Source organism: Molothrus aeneus, chromosome 14, assembly GCF_037042795.1.
Source record: "Molothrus aeneus isolate 106 chromosome 14, BPBGC_Maene_1.0, whole genome shotgun sequence".
Lineage (NCBI taxonomy): Eukaryota > Metazoa > Chordata > Aves > Passeriformes > Icteridae > Molothrus > Molothrus aeneus.
In genome coordinates, this window is record NC_089659.1 from 19842153 (window position 1) to 19855423 (window position 13271).

General features: G+C 40.6%; 1 protein-coding gene across 1 annotated transcript; it reads right to left on the bottom strand.

Annotated features, from left to right (window-relative positions):
* Nucleotides 1–1672: 1672 nt before the first annotated feature.
* Nucleotides 1673–10390, bottom strand: ADGRG4 (adhesion G protein-coupled receptor G4). The gene is made up of 8 exons (XM_066559700.1): nucleotides 10307–10390; nucleotides 8866–8987; nucleotides 7974–8242; nucleotides 6696–6789; nucleotides 5355–5644; nucleotides 4648–4749; nucleotides 3096–3254; nucleotides 1673–2428 (listed from the first exon to the last, which is right to left on the bottom strand). Exons 1-8 carry the CDS (start codon nucleotides 10373–10375, stop codon nucleotides 2304–2306), a joined length of 1230 nt encoding a protein of 409 aa, XP_066415797.1. The 5' UTR covers nucleotides 10376–10390; the 3' UTR covers nucleotides 1673–2303.
* Nucleotides 10391–13271: the final 2881 nt, after the last annotated feature.

Genomic DNA, 13271 nt, shown 5'->3' on the forward strand with positions numbered 1-13271 from the left:
AAAAAAAAAAAATCAGTAGAAAGAATGGAGACCTCCACCTGTGCAGCTTGCCCTTCTTCCCACTGGTACACCTCCAAAGTGTAAAGGCATGCTGATGGATCTGCCCAAGAAATGGCATTTCCAAACTTTTCTCAGCAGCCTGAGAAGTCTTCTGTACTGCAGCACTTTTCTTGCTGCTTGTCCAGCTTTTACCTGAATCTTTACTGCTCCTAATCCTTTACAAGGGCATGTAGCAAAAACTTTAGAAAATCAAGGTGCATTTCAGCTTTTATCAAGAATGTAAAAAAATAATTACAGCATGCAGGAGACAAGGCTAGTCTTATGTTGCTCTCATGTTTTGCCCTCTTCTGCTGTCTTTTTATTTTAAATTAGAGTCATAGAAAATACATTTTGGAGGACTTGCTCTAAGGGAAAATCAATCTATACCAATTCTGGCAGATATTTGTCATATCACCCTGAGTGTTTTTTAAGACCTGTGGTGATGGCAATTCCATGTGCTCTCTAGGCCTCTTATTCCTTGAAAATAGAAATTGTTACCTAATGTGTATTTGAAATGTAAGCCTATTATTTTCTGTCCTCTGAAGTGAATGTAAAAAGAATTACCGCAGGAAGGAGAAAGTGCGGGTTGATGGAGACACATCAGACTGCCTACCCACCTGATTGTATTGATGTAGTGGAGTCAAACTGGTCTCAAAGGGGCTCAGGGGAGGACTAAATCTCCAGTTCCCCTAAAGAACTGGAGAGCCTCCTTCATCAGTCTCTCAGGATCCCCCTGGGCTGTGCAGCAGCCAGGTTAGGGGTAGAGGGGGGTTAGGCACAGCTTTAGCGCCACAGCACAGTGTGTCGTGCTTCACATGGGAAAGCTTGTATTCAGCACCAGATTGTGGAACAAAGAGTTTACTGTAGAAAATAAAAAAAATGCAATAGCTCATGCCCAACAAATGAACTACCTTTGTTATTGAATTTCATTCCCCTTGAAAGCAATTTCCAGGTAGAAACACGTGGGTATGGGGTGGAACTTGTTTGCCTGTTTTTAGTGCCAAGATTTCTCCCACAAAGCTCCCAAAAAAAAAAGCTCCATTTTCTCCATAAAGGAACTGAAGGACATCTGTCTGATTTCAAGTAGATTGGCTGTAGGTACTGTACCTTAAAATACTCATCTTTTTCCACTAACTGCTATGTGGGAGTTATTCTCTGACTGAAAGAACCTTTTGTATTTTGTATCATACATACCAGTTCTAAGACATCACTTCATTATATTATTTTACTCCTCTGTCATGGGTACAGCTTAGTGTTCCACTATATTAACAATCATTTAAGAATCTTTACTTGAGTGATACAGAGAAGGGCATTCAAAACAGAAACTAGGACTTGGCTGAGCAGGCAAATTACCAGTTTGAACACATTTGCTGAAAGAAACCCTCTCCTCAGCAGATGAGGAAAGTTAAGTCTCTCTTGTGATGTCATGAAATGGAGTTTACAACCGGTGGTATTCAAAGTAAAGCGACGCTAAAGGGAAAACATCATTATTTCCAGCTCTAATGATAGTAGGGGTTTATCTGCTATCGTTCTGTTTGGGTTTAGTTCTGAAGTTTTTTCAGGAGAGGTCATCTGAGGCCTATATAATACATATGGACACCCCTTGAAGGTGGGAATTTCAGTTTTTATTGTTTCCACATTCCATTTGAAAATACTGGGCAACATTTTCAAACATTTCAGATGTAGACATGCATCTACGTCTCTTTAGGAATCAAAGTTGAAGTCACCAATGACAGCATGTCTGAAAATAACATAGAACTGATTGGAAATCTGCATCCAATTTCTTCAAGTATAAGGTGGTCCAAGTCCATTTTAGAAAAGTAAGGAAAGATACTGGTCAAGGATTCTAGATATCAACGCCTGGGACAGTCAACCAACAGTCTCAAAAATATCACTTGTAACTCAGTATTACAGGTATTGAATTCTGAGATAAGTATCAGATGAAGATGGAAACAGAGGGCTATCGGGACAGTGGAAAGGGGGGAAAAAAAGGAGGACGAACTATGAACGCGGCTCAGGATGAGGACTGTTTCCAGTCTCTGTTTAACATGAGGACTAATCTGGGAAACACAGTGGGACCAAATCCTCTTGTGGTCAGTACTGCTACTCCTAAAGAAGCCTAAAGCTGAGTCATGGGATGTTTAGCTCTATAATTGTGTCCAGAGTGATAACTGTACATTAGATGTAATTCCTTAGAACTATGTTTGTTTCTACAAGTCTCAAAAGGAACCACCATTAGATAAGCAGAGGAAAAAAATGCATTATCAGTGTAAAAATCCTACTTTCTGTTTATAGTGCAACCCTGTATCCATGGATAGTATTCTTTGTGAAAAAGGATGGTAGGTCTCATCATCTGGAGATACAGCACTGGGATTGCAATGGACTTCAGCTGTGGGAAAGAATTGGGAACATTTTTGCATTATAATAACTTGGTTTAATATGTTCAGAAAGAACTTGCCTATGAAGTTTTAATGTCCTTGGGGAAATAATAGAAATCAGCATTTTTTTCAAAAAACAAGTAGGAATGTTTGGTCCTATTCCTTTTTGAGAATACAGCCCTGCAACAATTTCTCTATCTTTGAAGGCAAAACCTTCTGCTGGGATTCTACTGGTTTAAAAAGGCTCACAACATGACCTGTTTAGCTTTCCGTAATCCCCAAGATCTTTGCTCTTTTGGGAATGCAACTCCAGTTAGAGAGCACCATAGTCTATCTCAAGACAACGGTGCTCCCTAACTGGGAATAGGTCCCATGTGAGTGTCAGCCAGCTGGCAGAGGGTAGAATATTCCTTAGGTGCCTAAGGTGGCAGCTGAGCAGGGAGTTTCTGTCCTTTTGTAGAAGAGCCATCCCAGGATTTTAAGAGCTTTCTTATTTTCCCTAGTACAGCAAAAGCCATCTGTAACATTGCCATTAATCGCCAAATGGAAGCCTGGCACAGACAAAGCAGTGAAAAGTTTCCTTTTTCTTTCCATTAGTTAGGATTTGACTGTCACCATATGGAACTTATTGTGGTACATATCCATTATAGTCTACACAGTGTACGCAGTTTTTCTTACCAATCTTAAAATTCGTATCTGGAGAAGTCATGGGAAGCAAATCTGCATTGAAAGTTGAACTTGTTCCATTAGAATGTAGACTCCACAAAGCCTGGGATGGTGATCTGTGGTTTAAATGCTTTGGTGTAGATCCAGCAGTTGCATCCGACCCACTCCAGTCTGAAATCAGAGAGTGGGAGATGCAGAAATAAAATTATGTACAGGTGCCACATCTCAAAGTACCAGAGAGCAGAAAGGAGAATGGTCTGTGCTTGCTTTCTGTGCCATCCTTATTCCTGCCTAGAGGCTGGGGGGCTCTGTGCCTCACAGTGCACAATTCCCGATTTAATTTTTACATTAGCTCCATTACGCTTGCGCAGGTGAGGCTATACACCAGCAATTCAGTCTTCTATTTCCCCTTGAGGACCCAGTCTAGTAATACTAATTTGATAAGGTCACACAGAAGGAGGCAGGAGTCACACAAAGGGTAGGAATTGCAGCCTCATCCTTATTGCATCACACAACACTGTGCTGGCTCCTGCTCAAGGGGGAACAGTCTGGTAGCTACTGAGGGCACTTGTGCTGAATTCTCCCTCTGCAAATGGAAAGCTGCCTCTTCCTCAGCAGCACAAGGTGCAAGGGATGCTGGTCACAAGACACAGGTATTAATACAGGATTTTTAGTCTGGTTTCCTGAAAACCAACTAGTTAAGCTTCTCCTTTGTTATACCCATTCATACCATCATTTAATTTTGATAGACACACAGAGTTATTAAATTCTTCCACATTTCAGTAAAAAAATCAACATCACTGGAGTAGACCAGAATAAGCCCATGCTATTCCTTGCTGAGCTGGCAAATAAAAGAATCTTAGAATAATTTAGATTGGAAGGGAACTTTGGAGGTCTTTGCTCCAACCTCCTGCCCAGAGTTGGATCAAGTGGGTCTGGCATCTGTCCAACTAAATTACTCTTCAAGGAGAGGGACTCCCTCCACCATCTCTCTGGGCCACTACCACCCAACTAGCAAAAAAAGAGTGTTTATTTATAAATAATGTGAATTTCCATCACTTGTGGCTTGGGTCCATTGCCTCTTGTCTTCTTGCTGTGCACCTCTGAAATTCCATCTCTTTTCTGTAACTGCCCCTCAGAGAGCCAAAGACAGCAAGACATCTCCCTTCTTCCCAGGCTGAGCAAATCCAGCTACTGCACATAAAAATTGGCAACTTGTATGCCCAGTATTCTGTATAAATTTCAGAATCTCAGCTATATGAAGACTGGAAGGCCACCAAAAATATGGCTCACATAAGGGAGCACTGAATGGCATGTGAGAACAGAATTAAGAGACCAAGCTGAAATACATTTTGGAAATCTGCAGTTTTCGCTGCATGCTGTCACCCTGTCATCATATCACAAGCAGTTAATGCAAGAGGATAAAGACCTATTAAAGAACAGTTATCCAATGCAATGCAGAAGGGCTGTTGAGAGGAGCCTTATTTCTTAATGCAGAACAAATATGACACCAGTAGCAGACGAAGATTTATGAGTCAACTGAACAAATCCCTTCAGTGCTTACCAGAATAACTACTCAGACGAAATCTTGCCCAGCAGAAGTGTACTCGGCACTGCTTCACTACTTCATCCTTCATTAGGCAGTGAAACACAAAGATAAAGAACCCTAAAGATGAAAGGAGAGATTCATGGGTTTTCATGTGTGTTCTCCAATCTGCCACCCCTTTTCTAAACTTCTGTCATGCCACTGATACCAATGTGTTCTGTGCGGGCAAAGTGTCCCTGGCCCAGCACCAGGATCTTTAAGATCTCTTCCAACCCAAGCCACTCTACTATTTTATAATCATGTTGGCCAAGAGTTGCACTGACTTCTTCGTGCATGTGAAGGTAATAGGAAGAGTTTTCTGCAGATCTGGTTTAAGAATAATCTGCAAGTTGATTCTATCAGCCATTTTTATGCCCAGATGAAAAGGATTGTACCAGTTCCTGACAAGGTGCATTTATTGGGACCTGTGTTTCCAAGGCATGAATTTATGTCTTTAATAGTCTACCTATCACAGCAACTTATCTAAACACTGTCATCCCACTGTAACAGAGCTTTCCTTTTAAAAGGAAAAGCTTTACTTACTTTTAAAATAGCTAAAGCCTCTAATACAAAAGCAGTATCAGTTCTCCTCTTCCCCATGCTTGAGTGACATGATATTACAGATGTATTGTTATTTCACATTCCTAAACCCTTGTGTTTATAGCACTACTCCATTCTGAAATTACCTTGCAAGGTGTTAAAAATGCTGAAGAGATACAAGAAAAATATCCTCACTGCTCCCCAGGCAAAAAAGGCAAAGCCCCACGTTAACCCCAAAAGAAACATCAGGCTGAAAGCACTTTTGAGGTCTTGGAGAGCGCCCCGTTTCCAGAATCTGGATGTCTTTTGTGTCCTTGTTTTCACAGAGTGGATTTGAAGGAGAACAATGATGAACATAGCTGTATTCATCAAAAATATTAAGAAGAAATAGGCCACGACAGAGATGTAGAACACAGTGTTGTCCTGGATCCAGCAACTGCAAGAAAGGGAGGTAAGTATTCAACAAGAAGCTTTGTGAGGGGGAAATTCAGGAAGCTGGTTCCCCAAATAAGCATTCTGTATGGTTATCCAATGCCTAGTTAGGGGCATTCCCTTGCACTTGTTATTTTCCCCCAGTGAGGACATTCACAGAATGCCTGCACTTGTCTTTTTTATGGATGTTATGGAAATTTGGTACCTTTAAGACACAGATATTTCTGCCAAATTTAGATAAACCTGATGATTGTTTCACAACCTAATAACATATAAACACAAAGACATGCTGCCTTAGGAAAACCAAGTTGAATATGACTTAGCTGGGGGTCTAAATAATAGCATACCACTGCTTAGCTTTTCCTTAGGCCTGAATTAGTGAATTTTACTTCTATTTTTCTTTGTGTCTTTTTTGTTAAAGATGGGGACCAACTTTCCCTTTGAGGTGTCACAGGTGTGTAGCCTCTCTGATGAGAGAAAACTCATATACTCCAGGTAATCTTCAACAAGTGATTGTGCTAAACAAGAAGCAGGTGGAAAAATGAAAGCATTCTTTGCTATAGAAGCATTTTAAAAAAGGATGAAAGAAGGCAGTGTTTTCCCACTGGAAAAGGGAAGAGGTTGAGACTACTGAAATAAAACTACTTGAAATTATGATGAGACAATGATGTGAATTGACATTAAAAAAAAAAAAATAACAGAAGGAAATGTGCAAAATACTGGAGCAATCGTTGTGCCTTTAGATTTTTACCAGAAACCCAGAACATGCAGAAGCACATACAAATATCCCATTAGACTGCATTAATGCAATGAAAGAACAGAAACTAAAAATGGAGTTGACTGGCAGAAACCCTCCCTGTCCTCAAGCCAAGTTCACCGATGTGAAAACTACTCCATGTAGTAGCCATGCATTCAAAATGTTCCTATGAACCAGAACCACTGAAAGGAGAGGGTAAAGATGAAAGAGAGGAGACAAAAGTGAGTTATTTCTGGTTATCCCTTGTATTTTTCAGATATTCTGGTGACCATCAAAAAGCTTCAAGTATTATACTTACAAATTGCTGTAAGGATGGCTCTTAGAGAGTGACCCATTGCCATAGAAGTCTTTATTTATAATGAGCACAAGAGTAATCACAATAGCTGGTATTCCTCATATGGAAAGCAAAAGAAAAATAAATAGTTTGATTCAAAAGAAAAAATTCAGAATATGGAAAGGTGTCAGATAATCTCTGAGATGTAATTACAGCAGACATGTGCATCTTTGGATCAAATTCTACCCCCAGAGCTCCTTGTGAAACAACTGTAATTAAGTGTGTAGCATAGCAGGTTTGATCTCCTTATTTATGCAAATTACAAATGAGTAGGCATAAAAATATCTGTGTTTGCAAAATGTTTCTGAGCCTTCAAACATCTCCAGAAGGGATCCAATCTGGTAAAATAAAACCAAATGATTATTACAAAAGCTGAGTGTCAAAGGATAAGCAGACCACAGCATTTTGTTTTAAGAGCTCATAGAGACATGTGTTTCCCAGGCAGTGCTTTATCAGTCTTCCCTTTCACACATTTCCCAGATTTTTTTCAGTTCTGGCTTTTTCTGTAGAGAACAGCTGCTGCCAAGAGCACCATCAAGGATGGCTGCCCCTAAGAACAATTGTGTGGGACATTAGATTTGAGGATAGGGATGATAATATGCTGCACACTATTCAAGAGCAAAAAAAACCAAACCTTTAAAATGGCATCTAATGGTGACCCAAATAATACAGCCCAAATTCTGCTCTATGTCAGTGCCTCTGGTAACACCTTTTCTAACAGGTGAACCAGAATTTGGGTTCTTTTTGGTACGTTTCTCCCAAAACAGGTCTCTGATACTTGTCAAGGGAAGTCCTTGGGAGAGCCAGGAATGAAAGCCAAATCCATTCTGTGCATGGGAATCAGTTAGAGAATGCCAAAAATGGACACAAGGCTCAGAGAAGGAATTAAAATCGCCTCTGAGCATCCTCACACAGGGGTGAAGGCTGTGGGCAGCATTACTGCCACTCATGTGAGGTACCCTGATAAATCATCCTGTAAAGAGAAGAGGAGTAAGAAAGCAGTGCCTTACACCCACTTTCAGTTGCATATGACTGTGCAGGGACCAACAAACACTCTCTGCTAATGTCTCCCAGGACAGAAGAAATTTAAGCTGAACAGCCTAGAGGAAGAGATCCATCCTTACAGCGCAGGGTGTGCATCACATTTCTGCGAGCTCAGTGTCTTCACTTATTTCTGTAAAAATGCCCCAATCTTAGAGAAGCTGACAAGCACAGAAGTGGAGAGGAACTCAGTCTACTTACCCCAGCCAGCAATGCAGCATTTTAGGATGTACTTTGGGACATAAACATTGAAAACTTTGACAAGAGCCAAATAAAAGTGAACAGACTCCAGGCACATCCACGTGAATGCTGCAAGAAGGAAATAGTGGAGGAGCATGGCCACAGTGATGCAGAGGCCTGGCTGGTTGAACGAGGTCAGCCAGGAGTTGGTGAGGAAGACAATGTTCAGCATCAGCAGCGCAGCACAAAGGTTGAGCAGGATTTTTGAGGGGTTGTCTCTCCGCACCTTCCTAAAAGAAAGGGGAAAGTCCGCAAGGTTATCACTGCATCATTCAACTTACAGCCTATTTACTCCCTACAGGAGTGGGCTTGCAGTCTAACCCTATGCACAGGAATATTCCAGATTCTTGATGTAATATCTCACCCATGTCCAGGGGTAAATTTTTGAAATTACAGGAATTTTTACTCTTTACAGACATTTTACTGTGAGAGTGGTGAGGCCCTGGCACAGGTTGCCCAGAGAAGCTGTGGCTGCTCTGTCCCTGGAAGTGTTCAAGGCCATGTTGGATAGGGCTTGGAGCAATGTGGTCTAGTGGAAAGTGTCCCTACCAATGGCAAGGTGGTGGAACTAGAGGACCTTTTAGTAATCCCTTCCAATCCAAAGCATTCAATGACTTTGTGAAATTTAGGAACATAAAAATTGCTGAACAGTAAAGATAGGTGCTTGTATTGAAGTAGAAGTATTCAAATCTCTCTAATTTTGCACCAGACATCATAATAAAGCAATATTTATACTCTCAGTCTTACCTTTTATGCATCACAGCATCAAATACTAGCGAACATTCTGATAATTGCTGCAAATTCCTTATTGCCGAAATATTGAAATCAGTGTAAGAAAAAGGATCCTACTTACTCAAGGGTTAGGTACGTCATGAGCGTTATTCCCAAAAAAAGTGAAGAAGCACCACATCCTGCATAGCTTATCAAAGTTAATATATGATCATGTGTGACATCTATTTCTGTCCGGGCCAAGTCCTGTGTTACAAGATAAAGAAACACAGTTGTTTGCCAAGACAGATTTAGAAAATTACTTTCACATATTGAAATTACTGTTCTGCTTACTGCTACTTTTGGAGATTTTCCATTAATATATTTATGCGTTTCTTATCCTATAGTCCCACACAATATTCAAACTAGTAAATGGCAAATTAGCCAAAAGTATCCGGCAATAAGTTGTGAAGCTAGAAAAGCTGTTCTTCAGAAACCACAAATTGAATATGGATTCCAAGATCTTACCAAAATTATTTCACCAGGACCTCACTTTGTAGGAGAAACGACTTTGTTTCAGTGGCAGCTGCCATGCTTGGGAACTGCACAAATCTACTAAATGCCTCAGAGCATGGTCAATCCTCCCTGTCCAGGAAGCACCACTGCAAAATCAGACAGGAGGCTGGGCCCCACTTCTCCACAGCTGCTGCCAGGAGGAACACTGAGAGGATTTTGTTTTTCCCTGACACAGCTTCTCTTCTATTTTGACTAGTAACCTACATCTCCAATGTCCCATGGATGATGCTGCTGAAGACCTGTAGCTGTGCTGATTACCAAAGTGACAGTGCGAGGTGTGATCTGAAAATCAGACTGAATTCTTCTTGCTTGAACAAAAACTTAAGCAAGTGTCTGGAATCTGAACCATCTCAATTCCTTCTCGTAAAGCCACAATTTTACTCCCAGGAGAGCTTTTACCTCTGGAGCAGGGTCATGCTGACAGGGGAAGCATCCAAAGGCAAAGGTGGGGCCTCACCCCATCCTGTGGGCTGTATCCTACCAGGAATAGACAATTTAATCTACCTGATTTGCTTAGAACCCACCTGTCTCTTTGCCTTTTGTGCAGCCCATTCTCAGGCAGTTGTACCAGCTTTTGACATTTTGCTTTTAGGGGCAGTTCTCTCTATATTGCAGAGAAATAAGAGGTGCTAGATAATGACATCTCCTATATTTATACTAAACTTCACTTTCTGATGGAGCATAGATAAAACTTTCAAGAAGGTGTAATGTAATTAGTTGTCGCTGGCAGTTGATAAATTTAACACAGTATTTCCAACACATATTAAGGTTGATTAAGTTACACTGCAAAGTACAAACTACATCTGTAAAACAAAACTGCCTCAAAGCAGTTTAAAGGACTTTACACCATTAAATTATTATAACTGTTTTCTTTGTATTGCTGATTTTGGCAACATTGCAGATATCTAAGAGCTTGTATAGATATGAATCTCCCACCTCTTCTCCAAAGCTAGAAATGACTTTGTTTAGCACCACGGGACTTTCTGGGAGATGATTCATGGTGTACTCACCAGTAGGACTCCAAAATGGGTAAGATGGTTACAGAAACAGATTGTATAATTCATATCTGTATATTCCATTTCACACCCCGATGTATTCCAACCACCCAGTCCATCTGTGTAATAAAGAAAAAGGATTTTTAAGCAGAGTTAGTCATCCTCCATCATTTATAGCTCTGCAGCTTGCAGGGTGTGTGAAGACAAGCTCAAGTTAGTACAGATTGCAGGGTCATTTAGCAGCACACAAGTGAGATTTCACACTGAAACACATCTTCTGTAGTTGCCTGAGGACCTCAAAATTTGGATGAAAGCTTTTAGTGGAATGAAGAAATATTTAAAGTCATTTACATATCTGTACTCATAGAAAGAAGATAAAGAACCTAGTGCTGGGGGAGATTGTGCTGGAGGGTGCGGAAACAGAAGAAAAGAAACACACACAGGGCAGAGGGTTTGTTTAGGTAGAGTGCAGCACTGAAACAGCCAGGTCTTCCCTGGTAAGACCGAATGTTATGACCCTATTTTTGTGGTCTGCATCACACATTCAGAAGCTAAGATTCTGATCAAAAACAAGCAAATCATTTCTACTCCTAGTGATTGCAGAGGAAACCTCTCCCACATGCTCCGAGTTAACCCAATTCACAGTTATCTCTCTCCGGTGATTGTCTGAGCCATTTTAAAGACCTAATCCCAGCAAAGCCCCTACTGTATTCCCTGAAGTCATGGTAAGAGTTCATCTGAATTTCTGCCTTTTTCTTTAGCAAAGTCTTCTTATTTGTGCAGATGCAGCACTGCACACTGCCATATCCAGGTCCCTGGGGAAAACACTGAGTACTGAAGTGTTGATACCAACACAAAGCAGCAGCACACACTCAACTTTCAAGGTGCAATGTCAAGAAACCAAAGCCTCTGGGGACAGAGCCAGCACAGCAAATAACACTTACTGTTTTTCCCGAAGTCCCAAAAGACGCAGTGTACTGCTGCATTGCCCTGGAAACAGAAGAAAGGAGGCTGTGACATTTCTTCAGGACATATGCACTCCGTCTGCAGTTGCAGATGGTGTATCTCACCTCGAATTGGGGTGTATAACCAAGGCACTTGGATTTGATTACCCCTGCACTGCTTGGCAGCAAAGCCCACTTATGTCTGTGATTATTTGTGTGCGGTGCTGCAGGGGGTCTGTGTGTGAGTGGAGACAGCACGAAATACGGGGCAGCCAGACACTCCTATCCTTGAGGAGCCAGCCAGGATATTAGCCATCTCACCCATGGCACTAAACTAGCAGAGCCCCACTTTTTGCCTTCCCCTTTACCAAGGGAAATACTGCGAGTCAGTGATTTTCCCAGTTTTACCTGTATCTTTCAATACCTTGTAGTTTTTTAAGGACAGCAGCAAATCTGACAAATTGTTCACCTTAGACCAATTCCCGTGTCTAATCTCATTGGGTCCATGCAGTGTCTGAGATGTCACACCAAATTACTGGTGAAATTCAAAAGTTATGACTAAGACCTGCAATAACAACCTGAGATTTTATACATTTGAAAAAAAAAAAAACCCTACAAGAAACCTTTACTTCAGAATTTCAATTCCCTCTCTCTGAAATCAGGCAGGAAAGGCAAGTGAGAGCTGAACAGATGTAAATGGATATTCAATCCAATAATTTCTCTTGGAGACATTCTAGTTTGTTACTCATAATGCTGCAAACTTCCCCAAGGCACAGATTCATTTACTTTTATTATTATTATATCATTAATAAGGTCTAATAATGCACAGAGTTTACAGGAAGCTCTTAAGATGTGTGATTTGTAGGCTGTCAAATATAATTAGGCACAGAGCCAAAGATGTAGGTTTGGATGACAACTCATTAAATATTTAATTAAGATAATTTTAAAAGGTCAAGGAAAAAAATCTGAAAGGTGCCAGATGGTCTGGTAGAGTAAAAATGACAGAAGAGAGGGAATATCTGGGTGAAATTTCTGGGTATATATTTGCTGGATGGAAAGAGCATTTTGCCACGAAAACAGCAATTACAAGTCCTCATTAACTCAAACTCTAACCAAGTTCATCTTATTGAATAATTTTCTTCTGCCTTGGGTTTGTAATGTATTCATGAGGAGGCTGGACCTTAAACATTGGCAGCACAAAAATTCTGAGGAATTCAATCAACAAGTTTGACCCATGCCCACTTAAAAATAGACTTTAACCTCAAGTCTGTTTAGACTTTAGACTAAGTTTAGACTTTAGATTAAAGTCTAAACTTAAATTTAAAATAGACTCAAACAAAACAAAGCAATTTGATTTTTAAAACATCTTCGCAAGGTTTTGGGTTTTTTTAAAGTTCCTCTCTTTTGGTGACCTGACCTATTTTCCAAATTCAGATCAAGGATAAATCATTTCAGTCCAATCCAAGCCCCACTATTTTCTGACAAACAAACTATTCTTTGAAAAAAAAATTGCCTAGATCAGAACAAGGAAACAGTTAGAATGTCCCTTGTTGCTAAGTATGGATTTAGAGTGCAGACACAAGCTGTAGTGACCTGCAAGGAATTATTAAACACTGAGATGTGTGTGGTCAGTCAGTGTTTGGCTCCATGCATCATGGAGAGGTCAGGCAGCAAGGTATTTTAAGTTTATTCCTGTTCCCAGTTTATTGAAAATGTGAAGTCAGCTTTGCCTTTTACCCCATCTCTGATGAAATGAACACATCCTACCCTGTTCTGGTCTATGTGGTGGAGAGTGACAGTCACGGGCTCGTTAAGGTTCTGAATTGATGCATTTTCAATGCTGGCACTCACAACATAAGTGTTCAACCTCTCCATCGTTAAACTGTCATCCTGCAGGGGGAAAGCACACACATGCAAAATGAATCCAAGATCTGGCCTGCCCTATTTTTTTTTAAACTGTATTCCTTGGATATGGTGATCAGCTAAACGCCAGGGGATGACCGGTGTAATTTAGCTAATTGCTACCTCATTAAAAC